The sequence below is a fragment of the Diorhabda sublineata genome, chromosome 7 (assembly GCF_026230105.1).
Source record: "Diorhabda sublineata isolate icDioSubl1.1 chromosome 7, icDioSubl1.1, whole genome shotgun sequence".
Classification (NCBI taxonomy): Eukaryota; Metazoa; Arthropoda; class Insecta; order Coleoptera; family Chrysomelidae; genus Diorhabda; species Diorhabda sublineata.
In genome coordinates, this window is record NC_079480.1 from 18,697,542 (window position 1) to 18,713,449 (window position 15,908).

At 33.8% G+C, this 15,908-nt stretch overlaps 1 protein-coding gene across 1 annotated transcript; it reads right to left on the reverse strand.

Annotated features, from left to right (window-relative positions):
• Positions 1-9,110: 9,110 nt before the first annotated feature.
• LOC130446280 (uncharacterized) lies at positions 9,111-15,686 on the reverse strand. The gene is made up of 6 exons (XM_056782418.1): positions 15,515-15,686; positions 12,541-12,646; positions 12,272-12,487; positions 10,581-10,698; positions 10,288-10,491; positions 9,111-9,330 (listed from the first exon to the last, which is right to left on the reverse strand). Exons 1-6 carry the CDS (start codon positions 15,585-15,587, stop codon positions 9,157-9,159), a joined length of 891 nt encoding a protein of 296 aa, XP_056638396.1. The 5' UTR covers positions 15,588-15,686; the 3' UTR covers positions 9,111-9,156.
• Between the last annotated feature and the right edge of the window lie 222 nt (positions 15,687-15,908).

Sequence of the window (15,908 nt, forward strand, 5' to 3'; positions counted from 1 at the left end):
ATTCTTCTTCTGAGATAATTTCTTTTTTTATGCGTCATATCTTCAGAAACCTCAAATATTAGTGATATTTCCTTTACTAAATGTTATCGCATTCACAAGGGCTTTATTTTCAGCTTTTTTCACTTTTTCTACCCATAATGAAAATGTTCCAATTATTGTTATGAAGATACTGCTTATAAAATAAACAATCACAGTCCACAAAAACACGTCCGTTCCTTACAAGTTTGTACTTACTTACGTTCATATATCACTTTGACAAGATTTAGTTGGCTTTCACGTAGCTCTGACTTGACGCCTCTTGATTTTTTTTGTGGGTACACCTCAAACATAAAGTCTAAATCAACAATCCGAGCTAAAGGAAAATATCCGCCGGGAAATGGCAGCGATCACCCCAAATTTATTGAATTTTCACAAATCTGCGTTCGCGTTTAGAGAAGTGTCGTCTTCGAGAGGGTTAATATTTATTAAAAAATAATTTCACGTTTTTGAATCGTATATATTGACAATATTTATAGTTTACATCTAATAAAAATGCCTCGCATCTATTAAAAACAAAAACTAAAAAAAATCACTTTAAATATCAAATCAAATTTCGGAAAAACGCCGCTTTGTGACTAAATATTTTTTGCATGATGGGGCTCTGTTATTTTTTTAGAGACATTTTGCCTTTTGCCGCCCTCTGTGTTAGTGCCGCCCAGGTGCCACGCACCCCCGACACGGCTCGGCCCTGTCGTCCAGTGTAAAATTTTCTTCCATACGGATTATTATTCGCATATCGAAATAACGATAAAGGAATCACAAACATGTCGGATCAATTGTTTATTCATCTATTATGAATCGAACAGAATCAACCCTTCTATTATCTAACGTACATTACCCGCCACACCATAAACAATAGGAGAATGTCGGATAGACAACACAATTACCTATATTCGTAAAAATACTAATCGCACTCGTGATTGAGCTATGGACAGTGTTACGTTAATGAGAAACCCATGGAACAATGGTTGAGCGTGAAAACACCAATTATAAAATTTGTAAAATGTAGGACATCATTAATTTTCGATTCGAAGCAAAATTGCTGTATGAACGAGAGCTGATGGCTTTTATCACAACGAAACGCCAATATGTCATCCGAATAACAACTCTTTTGATATATGTAGATATATAGTAACTATAAAATTAAAGGGAAATTTGTAATAATCAAAAATTGTGTAATAAATAAAGATGCGAAAAATTTAATGATGATTAAAATGTTGGAAAAATATTAAGGAATAATCACTGAATTATAATTTTCGGTTCAAATAGTTCTCAATTTAGGGTTTTTGTGTTTGAAGTTGCCATTTTTTTAGAATATGAATTATTTTTTAAGTTTAATTTACGGAATGTATTCAATAAATTATCAAAAGAACGTTCATAAAAATTAAGTATTCAAAATTAATAAATTACCCTTACTCAAAAGTTCGATAAGGAGGTATATAAAAAAGGATTAAAAATAAGGAGACTTGGCACTTATCGCTATCTGAAGTCCTGTCCCTCGTTGAAACTTAGATTTAGTGCGTAGTCGAATTTTTTATCGCAGTATGCGTGAAAAATCGCGACCGCACTAATCCGAATGATTGCGCCAATTATAATTTTCGGTTTACGAGAATTATTTTTAAAAATTTTTATTTACTGCATCGTTTTCATTTCACGTGAAGTCAATTTTTTACAATAATTACGAATTATCATTTTTTTTATTATAGTTTAACTGGTCATTCGTACACAAAAACAATAATACGAGGTTTGGCTATTAAATAACGAGACTGCACGCCTAGAGAGCGCTCTAGACGGGCGGGGTAAAAAACGAATAGTGTGTTGGGTATCTAAATAACTTGTCTATGCACGTCCCATAACAAGTTTCCGTCACTATTATAGTATTTGTACAGTAGCGGTTTGAAACGAACGTGTTTTTTTCTCGTACCGAAAAACATCAAACGTCAAATTGAAAAACACTATTACTGAGTGCTATAAAATTTTCTATCTCGAGTGCATGTTTTTAAGTAGTGTAAGCGCTTTGGTATGCGCCAAGAAAACAATGTAGATCAGCAGCGTCCAGGTTGTCCTATGATTGTTTCAAATCCGGAAACAGTGAATAAAATCAACCAAATTGTGCGTGCAGATAGTCGAATGAGCATCCGGATGATTACCGAGGCTGTAAATGCAGATAAAAGCTCTTGCGTCAACGTCAGTTTCTTTGAAAGGTTAGAAAAAGAGCTGCCTTGAAAGGGACCCGAAATAAATGTTATTGTTTTGTTATTCATTAATTTAGACAAAACTTCGGATAAAACAAATGATTTCAGAAAATTAAAAATTTAAGGTTATGTAAAATCATCGAAGTGAAATTGTCAACACTCAACTGTCAACATTGAAGTGGCTAGAGTCACATTTAAAGAAGTTAAAGTCTACTCCAGAGCGTCCCGAAAGTTTACAGAACTGTCACTTTCACTACATGGAATACTCAAAACGCGACTTTCGGTATGTAAATGAATAAAAAACGAACAACTTTCAGATGACGTCGACTAAAAAATCTATTAAAATACGTAAATTAATATATTTTCTCATACAGCTTGATGGTTTTAAGAAACTCTATGATTTTCTTCATTTCCATCGGGAGTTAAGTGTCTCCTTGAGGTTGGTTTTCATATCAAACTGCTGGTATGTGGTAGAATAACTTCTGCAGTTGGTAAGAATGTGTTTGACAGGCACAGAAACGTGATGACTTTGGTAGACAGGACGACAAATTTGTGGTTGATGCGAAGTCTTCTTATTGTCACAGCTTTTCTTCTATTCAAAAAGTTTGTGAAGTAGATGTTATGTGATTCTATAGTACTCTTGCTCCATATATCGCGTTAAGATTTTTTAATAAGGTTTTTAAAGTTAGTCTTCAGATCACCGGCAAGCTGAACTGGGATTTCAAGAGGATTTCTTGTGGCATGACGATCTGCATATTCGTTTCCAGTAATTCCAGTGTGTAATGGATGCCAGATGAAAGATACTGTTATATCAAGAGCAATGAGAGTTTGATAAAATGATTTGAACTATTGGATGGTCGGTGGAAATGGTTGTAATTGACTGTATGGATGAAAGAGAATCAGTACATATGGCGATATGTTTATGAGGAGGAGAGATAAATTTGAAAGCTTAAAGGATATATCACACATCGAGGGTAACTGGAAAGATATAAGTTTGTGGTTTGTAGTGACTGCTCAACCGACACCGGATTCAGCTTTGGAGGTACTCGTTTAGAAAGTTAGTTCGAAGGATTTTTATGCACAATTTCTAAGAATGCTTTTTCTACAAGGACGCTAGAGGATTCATGATTATTTCAAATGGTAAGAAAGAGTTTTAGGGTCACATAAGCTGAGGTTAATAGCAGAGAAGGAAACTGAGGATATATTAAAATGAATTTTCTGTCTCCAACAAGGATGAATGGTTGGGAAGCTGAAGAATTAGGTCTGTTAACTTTTTTTCATCAAGGGGGTGGTCCGGTGGAATGTATATACTGCAAATGGTAAGTTTATTGGGGCACCAAGTTGTGACAGCTACTACTTCGAGGTTTGTTGTTGATGGGAGTTAATGCCGCTGGATACAAATATTGAAGTATCGCCACTGGCTCTTAAGCAGTTGGTACGGATGTAATTATATCCTTTAAAGTTTCTCAAACTGAGATTATGATCAATTTTGAAGTTGGTTTCTTGGAGGATTCTAGTCGAAAATAAAATCCATCGCAGTTCCACAGTATCAGGAATAATGTACTAATGTTTAGAAATAAGGGAAAGAGTAAATACTGAGATAATGTCGAGGACTCAGTTTTTATCAGTAATACTGAAGTATTGGAAGTGGTAAGGTCAGTACAAGACAATTGTTTGATTTGGAAGAAGGATCTTGTGTTGGGGCATGAATCATCAGTGTGTCCACCCTGTTTGCAGAGAAAGCATTCAAGTTTGTCGGTATAAATGAATATTCTGTGGAAATAAAATATTCTTTTGGTTGGAGATAAAACCTGACTTATAGGGATTATATTGGAATTAACTAGGATACTTTAGTTGGGTTTTAGAAGTTAGTCGACGATGATCTGCGACCGTGTGATGCAAAAATGACATTTTTTTGAGTGACGCTGCTACTTATTGCTTTAATGTATTTAAATAGTACAATACTGGCGATAGAAGGCATTTCCACCTGCAGGAAACGCCTTGGAGTCGGTTTTTTGGGATATGCATAGGATAATTTTCATTGATTATCTTCTATTCTATCAACGGCGAATTATTGCAAAGTTTGAGCGAAGAAATCAAGCAAAAACAGTCGCATTTGGCCAAGAAGAAAGTGTTGTTTCATCAAGACAATACACCAGCTCACACATCCGTTATTGCAATGGCCAAAATTAATGAATTAAACTTTGAATTGCATTCTATTCACCAGATTTAGCCCCCGCAGATTATTTTCTGTTCCCAAACTTGAAAAAATGACTTGGGAGTTAATTATTTTGAGAACATCGTTGGGTAAAGAGTATAAAGCTGTAAGGAGATTGCGTTGAAAAAGAAATTTTTGTGTTTTCTTTGTTGCTTTAGGTATATCTGGGACCGCCTCGTTGATATGATTGACAGTAAGTCATTGATATCGGCTACAATTTTCACGAACTGCCCATACTTAAAAGATGAAATTAATCTTGAAAGAAATTATTTTTGGTTACATTAAAAAATATGTTGTTGAATGAAAAAGGACAAACAAATATAGATTAGAACTATTTAAATCGAATTTTCAATATAACTAATCTTAAATGAGACTTTAATGATTACTCGGCATCACCTTAAATGACGCTGCTTCCAAATAAAATATTCATTCGGAACATAAAGCCAATTTGATCCTGGTGATTTTAAACTCAGGCAATTATGCATGATCACACTGTAATTCTACGACACATAACAATCGCGGCCTACTATATAGATTTCAGTAACAATAACAACTGACAGTCTCATGATGGATCGCTAGACAATATGGCGCGAAAGCTCTTCAGAACAATTCCAATAAGAACAGTGGTGTGGTTTAGTAGAAACTAGAATCAAATTATTGTACGAGGTCCGTTTTTTATCAACCTCCGATAGATAAAAGACAAGTTCATATAAAACAATAATTTTATTACCAAAAGATTGGTACAATTTTCGAAATAATCACCGAAGAGATTGAGACATCTGTGGACCAGTTTTTCAATATCTACTTCAGATTACAGAACAGACCTAACCATCTGGAAATTTCGTAGACAAAGCAGTAACGGTGAATCTGCTGTTTCATCTAAAAATATCCGGAATTATTTTTTAAATAACAAAACAACCTTATCACCTTCAAGATTCTCTCTATTACAAATATTTATTTATTTGTCCCAGCGGTGCTTCCATAATTCGAAACATTGTTTGAACTCATCTTTAGAGATGGCTGCAAGCTCCTGTCTCGTTCTTTTTTGATGTCTTCAATGTTTTCAAATCGCCGTCTCTTCATACCCCTTTCAATACGTGGAAACAGGAAAAAGTCGCACGAAGCCAGGTCAGGCGAGTAACGTGCATCGTGGGACAGCGGAACTATGTTATTTTTAATCAAAACTGCTGAACCGAGCTTCAAGATATTCCACGAAGTATTCCAACATTTTCATCGATTCGGGAAATTGATGGACGTTCAGAGCGAGGTTTGTCGCCATTTTTAAATCGAGTAAACCACTCATACACTTGAGTTTTCCCCATAGCATTCCAACAACGTTTTTACAGAGTAGAAAACAAAATTTCACAGCGCCACGTAGTTCACTTAAATTTTCATAAAAAAACGAAGCAGCAATGAAACAGCAGGTAAACGGCCCGCGCGGCACTGAACTGGCGACGAGTTGCGCTAGGAACGCCCTAGCGGTATAAATCAGTACTACAAAAGCTCTACCCATGGCAATGCTATTCCGGTTACTTTTGGGTACCTCCTCGTATTTTTATATGCGCCATTTTCTTTTTTATCACATTCAATTCGCTGTTAGTATCTTCTCTTGGTGCTCGAATTTCTTCACGCTCACTTTATCTCTTCTTTCTATTCTCTTTTTGTCACATTTCTTATACTTCGTCTTATCTGTATTAATTTTTTGATCTTTTCTTTCATCAATTCTTCCATTATATATATATATATATATATATATATATATATATATATATATATATATATATATATATATATATCTCATTATATTTTTGTTATTTGTTATTAAAACGCATGTGTCATTATTTCTGTTTATTCTAAGAAAACAATTTTCAATTGAGATTTAAAAAAAATATCCCCGACGCTGCTTTATAAGCGCAATTTGACCGCCAAAGATGCCGGACTGGATGTAGCGGGGATATGTGTAGGGTTGAAATTTGTGATGTCAAATAATGATTTATGTTTCGCTTATAATTTCGTTTGGTACGTGGATACTTTTTGTTTGGCAATTTTAATATCTTATGGGATTAATTCACACTTTGATGTTGCACGGGGTATACTTTCCCACGATTAGAATAAGGAATTGAAAAAATTACTCTTATTACTAATTAGAATCAATTTTATGTTTTATTGTTATTGCAAGCATGAAAGTAAGTTGACTATGTGAATGATAAGGTTTGGCACATATGCACATATATGTCATGCAGAAGAATGGCTACAGGTCCTCCGTTGCAACGCCAGCATTGGACCAAAAGATTGTCATTTGCCAGAGATCACGTTCGTTAGAATGATAATGATTGGAGCTAGGTATTGTTCTCAGATGAGTCGCGTTTTTGCCTCACTAGATCAGATTGACATCGACGAGTGTGGAGAAGACCTGAGGAAAGATATGCTGAAGTTTGCATTGACGAGCGTCTTCCATTTGGCGGGGGGTCAGTTATGGTTTGGGCGGGAATCACTGTACAAGCTCGTACAGAGTTGGTCTTCATAGAAAATGGCTTCCTAACCTTTCACAGGTACGTTACGGAGGTGCTAGAAGACCATATTATGCCTTTCATAATGACTATGGAGGAACGTGGCATTTTTATGCAAGATAATGCGGGACCACATACAGCTGCAATTGTGAGGGAGTATTTGGATGAGGTAGAAATTAAGCGATTTGACTGGCCAGCCCGCAGCTCAGAAATGAATCCCATAGAACATGTCTGGAATGCGTTCAGACGATTGATCCGCAGACACACACCAGCACCAAGAATGTGATCCGCAACTTAATTCAAAGTATGCCGCGTCGACTTCAAGCAGTCATCAATGCAAAAGGAGGGAATACACGTTATTAGTGTCAAGATTTTTTATTTTGTTCGTTCCATATCTTCCCTAACCACAAAATGTTAAATTTTGCCCAAAATGTTAATTTGTTGCTTTTTCAGAATAAACCATTAAATCTAAGAAAAAAAATGTAATTTTCTTTAGTATAGAGCATCACATTCAACTTACAAAAGCACATGCAATGATATACAGTTTGCGAATACTTTCTGAAAACGTAAAATTTCAAAGAACATGAAAATTTCAAGGTGATTTCAATTTTTTGCTCGCCAGTGTATTTGAACTGATTGAGTTTGTATGTCATTTTTAAATTCATACTGTCTTTATTCTCACTACACTACGCAATTCGCCCATGGTCCAAAAAACGCCATATTTCTATTTAATTAAAGAAATTTATGAATTAAATAAATCTCACCCACCCACGCCACTGCTTTTCGCAGACTGTTTGGTAGGAATATTTCGAAATAATTGCTTACATACGCATTCCGCAGCTTTGGTCGATAGAAATGTATTTATATTTACGATTCGATGTTTTCATTAGTAAACAGTGAAGATGATGAGTCCACGCGGACTGATGGTTTTTTAGATGTTTACCGAATTTTATACGGGTGTATCAAAAATTATTTTTCATTCCTTAATTTGGTATGAGTGCCGTTCGTATTTATGAAATATTGATTGTTCATCGCATAATTGTCTTCTGCAATTGATATTGCACCATGAGTGGCAAATTTGTGTCGATTTAAGAAAGGGTGAATATTCTTCTCGGTCACAAAGTGTTTACACCTATTTTATACGTATTTGGGGTAGTTGAGCCAAACAAAAGCATTGATTTAAACAAACCTGCCATTGAAAAAAAATGGAGTCTGGAAAGAAAAATATGATCCAGGATTCATAAGTAGTTCGTGATAAAATGATCCTTCCACCCTTAAATGTGGAACTGGGCATTATGAGTTTGTTAAAACACTAGATAAAGACGGAAACTGCTTTTCTTACATTTGCCAAAATTTTTTGTAGCTCACTTTACAAAAGATTAGAGCTGGCTCGTAAATTAGAAAAAGAAGAAGTTTCAATTTAGACCTTCTATTACTTAATTAGAGTAATACAAAATCTCAAACTTGTATTGAGTTTGTAGAAGGAGTTAGTTCTTTAAAGGTATGAATATCTTCTTATAACTTAGGAGAGCTACGTCAGGTAAATATAAATAAGTCTCTTCCGAATCTTATCTCATGTCCTACAAATCTTGGAGGAATTACTTATTAAGGACTCTTCAATACAAATAATCCTGAATCTTATTTCATGTCATATTAATCATGGATATATCCACGGATGGATGCAGGCAGGACATTCTATCACCCCCTAGCATTCCAATAGGTTCTAATCGTATTATGGCGCGTAGATCCTCTCCCCTAAGTTCTAAAGGGGATTCAGGAGGTCTTCTCTTTTCTAGCACGGTGGTTATATGTTTATATGTTTGGTTCGTCGACGTAACGTTTATAAGTTTTCGCTGCATCCGGTAAACCCTTTCCAACCCCTCCAAGAAAATATTTAAACCGAAAGGTCTTTCATCTCCCTGACGTGAAACTTGGTGTCTACTTATGAAATACGAAGTTAACGTGTCGAGGGGTTTTCTCTTTGGGTTGACTCGGAAATCTAGGATCTTTTTTTTGTATTTTTTGTGCTTTTCTGTATTTATTTTGGTGTGTTACCTTTTTCCTAAAAATATTAGATTTATGTACTTGAACCTTCTCTGTAAAAACTAAAACAAATCCATTATTAATAAGTTTTTGGCATTAAAAACGTCCGGCTATTGACATGTAATAAAATACAATTCAATAATCCTGTTTATTATACTTTTAAATTATTTTCTTTTATTATTACAACGATAATATTAGAAATTTCTTCATATAGTTGTTTAAAAGCTTGGTTAGTGGTTATTTCTTCTTTCATATATTCGTAATCTCCAATCATCCAGGCTAATGTCAAATTCTTAATATTAAGATTTTGTAGAAATGTAAACTCCTAGAAAAATATCAAAAATAAGTTTAGTCGGATTAATAAACTGTTTTCGACATATATTAAGATTTGATATTGAGCATAAAATAATTATTATTTTTATGTGACGGATGAAAATTTTAGAAAAAATGTATTAATTTTTTTACGTCAAATTAACTCTCGACATCACATTTTCATTGTTGGAAAATCTTTTATCACCCAGCTATTTTTTAAGCCTGGAAACAGAAAATAATTCGAGGGGGCCAAATTTGGCGAAAAGGATACATGAGTTAGCAATTTAAACTTTAATTCTTTAATTTTGGCCGTTGCAATAACTGATTTGTGAGCTGCGGCCATTTTTGCTTGATTTTTTCGCTCAAACGTTGCAATAAGTTCAGATAATATTCACCGTTGATAGTTTTTCCTTTTTCAAGAGGGTCAATGAAAATTATATCACACGCATCTCAAAAACCGACGCCATTATCTTGTCTGCAGATGGAACGGTCTTTGTCTTCTTTGAAATTAGTTCACTCTTTTCAGTCCATTATTTTGAATGTTCTTTTGTTTTGAATGTGAAATGATGGACCTATGCTTCGTCCATGGTTATGAACCGGCGCAAAAATTAAGCTTTAACTTTGTGAAAAATTGATGGAAACATCTTGACGACGCTGGTTTTGTTCCATTTTGATCACCCATTTCGCACACAACTTTCTCATGCCCAAATTTTCAGTTTATATGTAATGTACCACACTTTTTGAAATGCCCAATATTTTCTGCTAGCTCGCGCACTTGCAGTCGACGATGTTCTAGTACAGTTTTGTAGATTTTCTTCAACATTTCTGGAGTCGTCACCTCATTTAGTTAACCACCACGATGCTGGTCTCTGCAGGTTCTACGGCCTAGTTTAAACTCTGGATCAATCTCACCCAGAGTTGAATGAATGAAATGAAACATAATATGTACTGGGTGTTGGGGTTATTTTACCTCAAAACAATCACAAGCTATACCAGACTCCGCATCCGCATTTAGAAATAAATTTAATATGATTTCCAAGATGTTACTGAAAATACAATCTATGCAAGCTTTATAGTAGTTGTACCACATGCAAAATGTTATTTCTAGTAGTTTGAATAACTCAGTCAAAAATGAACTAACTTCTTCGTTTTTCCAAAATCCAGTTATAGATACCTGAAATAGAATTTAAGATACTTTGAATTACACTGAAATCGATTCATTCCTGTTTAGATTTTGATGTTTTTTTTATACTATTAACTTACTTTATTGGAATCTCGGAATGCAAATCCAACATCTAAATTGACCAAACTTGCATTGTGTAATGTCAGGTAATCATATAGTATTGTATTAACATTAAAATCGAATTTCTTGAAGCCCAAACTGTAAAAATAAAAAATCTTTACGTACGGATTTAAATAATTTCTTAATTTTTGAAATTGTTCAATTTTAAATATATTTATAAGGACCGAAATTAGGGAAAAACGTTAAAAAGATTATCGCCTATAAAAAACGCATTACTAATCAAAATTAGCAAAAATATATCAGTATATACGGGGTGTAGCAATAAAGTAACAGGACACGAGACTAGCGCTGCTATAAAAACAGTACGCATGCGCCTATTCTTTCGAATGCGATGTCTATTGTGTCTGTAGATCAGATAGAATCAGTGTAGCAGTTGCCAAAAAATGTTTGTCGTGTCCACGTATTTTTCAGTGGTTTAAGTGTTATGGCCGAAAAGATGTATGGTCCTCAGTTATTTATTATTTGTTATAAACCGAAAAATACGCTTTTATTAAGTGCTCCAGCTATAACAGAGAATAAAAAAATGTTCTGAATAACATTTTTTAATTCATAAGATATTTATTTTCCGTTAAAAAAATTTTGTATATGAATGAAAGTAACAGGTGTCTGTCTGGGAAGGTATACTACTTTGTTTGTTTATAATTTTTGATTAAATTAATGAAAATGGATCTTATATTTATAAATGTTTTATTTAATGTCCGTAATTATGTATGGAATACTATATCAGATAAATATCCGACTGTGTTAGCCTCACAAATGCGAACCCTTTTGAGTACATTTTTCATTACATTCTCATATATTTCACGCGGTGTTTCATTAATTTCATCACGAATATTTCCTTTGAGCTGCTCCAGCGTTTCTGGTTTGTTTGCATAAACCTTGCTTTTCAGATATCCCCACAAAAATAAATCCGGAATAGGCAAATCAGGCGACCGTGGAGGCCAATCAACATTTCATGAAATAAGTTGTTGTTGAAAGAGGTCTTGTAGTAATTTCATTGGAATCCTGGTTGTATGCGATGTGGTACCGTCTTGTTGATACCATATGTTAATCAGGTCCAAAGCTTGCAGTCGTGGGGTTAAAAAGTTTTCAATCGTATCCAGATATCGCTCCCAATTGACAGAAGTTGGATCCAATGATTCATCCTGACCAAATTGCACACCAGATTGTCACTTTTAATGGATGCAAAGATGACTGATGAATAATTTGAGGGTTTCCCATCGCTCAGAACCGACTATTCATTCTGTTTCTTCATATATAAATTCAATTGAAAATGTGCCTCGACACTCATTATGATTTTTTCATCGGGGTTGTCGTGTAAGAGCGAGCTGTAACATCCTATTGGCATGTGTACGGCGGCGTAAATGGTTTTCAGAAAGTAGCTCTTGTGTCAACTGAATCTTAAATGTAAATCCTTGTGCAAAATTGTGGTTGTTCTTTGAAGACCTGAGCACGGCATCGAATTAAAGTTATGGATTGTTTTGAACACTTTCTTGAGCAGCAGTAATGTTTTCAGCGGATCTTGCAGTACGTTCTCAACTGTCAACACTAATTTTTATCAAAATGGCGGCAAAACAAAGTAGTATACCTGTATAGCTTTCAAACTTTATTAAGACAAGGTTAGTAGAATTATAACATATTAATAACCTACTTCAGCGTACCAGCTCCGTATAACGGTATTAGATCTAATATTCCCATATCAAGATTATAATCAGTATTGATACCGATATTATCAAAGATTCCTGTGACTGTTATATTATTTTTATTGAAACCTTCTCTATCAGTTGTCAGTCCATCAACATACGGTTTAGCGTCTAGAGTGTCTAAACCATAGACGTGAAGATTCGTTAAATTAATGTATCCAACTCTAGAAAGAAATAAATGAGCAAAAATTTATTTGAGAAATATTATTTAACTTACATTACATCCTGAAAAGGATCTGGAATCGTGATAGGTACATTTGGAATAGTTATATTCGCTCCTTTTATTTTAGATATGAAGTAGTTAAGAGCAATATTCAGTATCGCTGAAAAGAATATTTTACAACATTTTACATGTTTTGGTAAATCTTTCTATGGGACAAAATATTGTAGTGCAATTTTGAAACAGCGAATTAATGTTAACAATTGGAAATTGGGACTGCGACTATAACGGATGCAGATACACAAATTTCAACAGAATATGATGAACAGGGAACTTTTTTGTTAAGTGGAACTGGTTGCATATAACTGATCGTATATCACTTTAAACATTGAGTATCTTAACTGAGTGAGAAAGGTAGAACAGCTGAATCCAAATTTATTGTTTTGAACTTTTTCTGATCAGCTACAGTTCTAGAATAATTTTTTAAGAATGTTGCAAAAGTGTTTGGGGAAGTCTAGGTACCAATTTACCAAACACGAAACTAGAGTCTTCGTGTAGCCGCCGTATTCTTGACATTTGGCTCCCTGTGATTTTTCCTTATACTCGAAACTCAAAAAACTGTACCACGAGTTCATTGAAGCAATAAAAAGTGAATTGTTAATATATTGAATGCCATTCTGGCCAAGGCTCGCGACGAGTGTATAGAAAATTGAATTGCGTTGATATGCGTAGTTCAAGTGGGTGTTTTGAGTTTGAAAGTGATTTGAGGTATTTAAATCACCCAAAATTAAGAGGAAAATAGCATAAAAACACCGATGGAGGCAGGTTTTATGGAGCAGAAAATAACGAAGCCACAAGTATCCGTGCCCGGGTTTAATTGACATCGAAAGTAGAGTTACTACTAGATCTAGAGCTGCACGAAGAGCTATAGTAAATCTTTTTAACCTATAACCGCAAAAAATTGTCTCCTATAGAAATTTCTTGAAATCTAATCGATATTGCCAAAGAATTTTTGGTCTACACTGTATTAAATAAATACCGGTATACATTGGATATTATAGAGCGCCATAATATATGATTAGCAGGCTCCATTTATCTTCTTATTTGGGTGCCCTATTCTAATCGAGGTTGACGATAACCTCAGTAAAGTCATTTCTATCTCTGATCCCTCTTATCAGCGATTTTCTCTTCGATCAGAAATTGCAAAAGTTTGTATTTACCATTTCAATATATGTGCCCCAGATACGAGGTCCAGGGAATTCTCGGTATCCTCTGAAAGATCCGCATTTCGAAACTCTCAAAGCGCCTTAGAGGTCCAAGCCTCCGATGTAAACAATTGTCTCATTTTTAGACAAGACATTCCTTGCTTGCTCGATGCGTGATCTTACTTCTATATTTGGGTCTATATCTTTTGTAATCCAACACCCCAGATATTTAAATTTCGGGACATTTTCTATGATGCCACTATTCTATATTTATATTTTGGTGGTTAAATAGGTAATACATTTGAAAATTATAAGAGAAAATGCATTTGATTTATATGACACTGAAGTAAGTGGTACCTAATGGTTAAGCAGGTGACATTAGAAGCGGAAAGCACACGTATCGTAAGTTATCTTGGAGTCCGCATAGACCAGAAAATGTTTACGAATAAACTTCTATCTAAAATATGAGGCATTTTTTGTGAAGCGAAAACTTCTATTCAGATTCCAGAAGTCAATATATTTAAACAAAAAAGAAGTTGAACTATTCGATACAATCTGCAGCTTATTTTGATTAGAATAGACTTATTGGTAAGATTAAGAAGCTTGAAATATGGTGAAGATAATGTTACTAAAGCAAAGGAGAGAAGGATATCCGTGGAAAGCTATCAAAGACGATTGGCTAGTATAACATACAAAGGTAGCTGGATCTAATAGATCAATTTGGAATAGAATGGATGTGGATAAATCATGGGTGTTTCATTCATTTTTACTGATTTTAAATTACAGACTTACCAAATTGATATTACTGTGTTAAAGTAGAAGATACTTGAGAGCACAATTTTTCCGTAAAACTAATCATACTAGAAATCAGAAGCTTTATACCACTATAAAATAATGTTCATAGAAAGATTGCTAGCGAAAAAGTTTGAGAAACTCTATCTGGTATGGTGACAAAGATAACTCGAAAACAAAAAGATCTAGTAATGGGATAAAGAAGACTCCAAGCAGTATGATGAAGTTATATCTTCTGGTGGCTTCGTTATAATGTTTGTTGAAGTGAAGGAAGGAGAGTTTAGTGGGTAAGAATCCCACATAAGCTGGCAACCTAACCAAGATATCTTTTGAAGATTTTTCACTCTACATAGAGAACAATATTATAATATTTTTACATTCAGCATCTGTAAACTATTATTATATTGGTTCATACAGAAGGAAATAATATAAGAAAAAGTAAAAATAACATAAACGAAAATAATATAAACAAAAAACGACATAAACTAAGGACGTTCCTACAAAGAAATAACATAATAAAATTTATTTTTAACACATTATAATTATCGTATGGTATTTGGTGTTTTTTTTTAGAAACTGCTCAGGATAAAAGGTAATATGTATAGTATTTTTGGAATCAGGAGGAAAAACCTCAAGTCTTTCATGGAATTTACCAAAAAAACAAACATACTTTGACCAATCTTGCAGTTACGATCATATTTAAAATACGTTTTTAGATGACACAAAGTTTCTTATCTTTTTCTTAAGTTATGTTATGTTGTGTTACGAGGGCTGTTACTTAAGTTTTAAGTTATAGTAACACCCATGTGAATATGTCAAATCTGATTTAAGAAAGGTGAATATTATCTGGATTACTTTACTTCTAAATGTATAGTAGCTTCACTGAAATCACTTTTCGTTTTCGAAACTATGAAAAAGAGAGAATTGAAACTGGATTAGTAAACTGGTATCCAAAAATATTATTAAGTGAAATAGAAAAGTTTTGTAAATAATAATATCAAATATATCAAACAGAAACAAAATTTTTTACTTACTTGGAGATATACTTGAACAGTTTTCTATTAATAAAAAGGCAAAAACTGAAAAAAATATGATTTTAATACCCATATTTTTTATATGATCACGAATTGATTTTTTTTAATATTTCACTCAGAATATTATCCAAGAATCTGTTATCATGTTATCTCAAGAGTGAAAGGTTGATATGATTTTTATATTAGTATCTAAAAATAATGAATCTTACGAAATTACTAAAATCTACTTTATCATATATTTCAATTTGGATACAGTTGTTTCGATAAAATACGAGGGTGGTTCAAATATAAACAGGAATTTTTGAATAATTGCGCGAAAAATTTAGTGTCGTCCAAGTGGCTGCACTGGATGTTAGACTGATCTGTTACGGAGCTTAAAGAACAGCCGGAATCG

What these genes read in the sequence shown, in the direction of transcription:
- LOC130446280 (XM_056782418.1), bottom strand. Translation starts at nt 15,587, where the DNA reads ATGGGTATTAAAATCATATTTTTTTCAGTTTTTGCCTTTTTATTAATA. An exon ending in CTGTTCAAGTATATCTCCAA is followed by an intron (nt 12,647 to 15,514) that starts GTAAGTAAAAAA and finishes TATTCTTTTCAG; the next exon opens with CGATACTGAATATTGCTCTT. An exon ending in TACGGAGCTGGTACGCTGAA is followed by an intron (nt 10,699 to 12,271) that starts GTAGGTTATTAA and finishes TTATTTTTACAG; the next exon opens with TTTGGGCTTCAAGAAATTCG.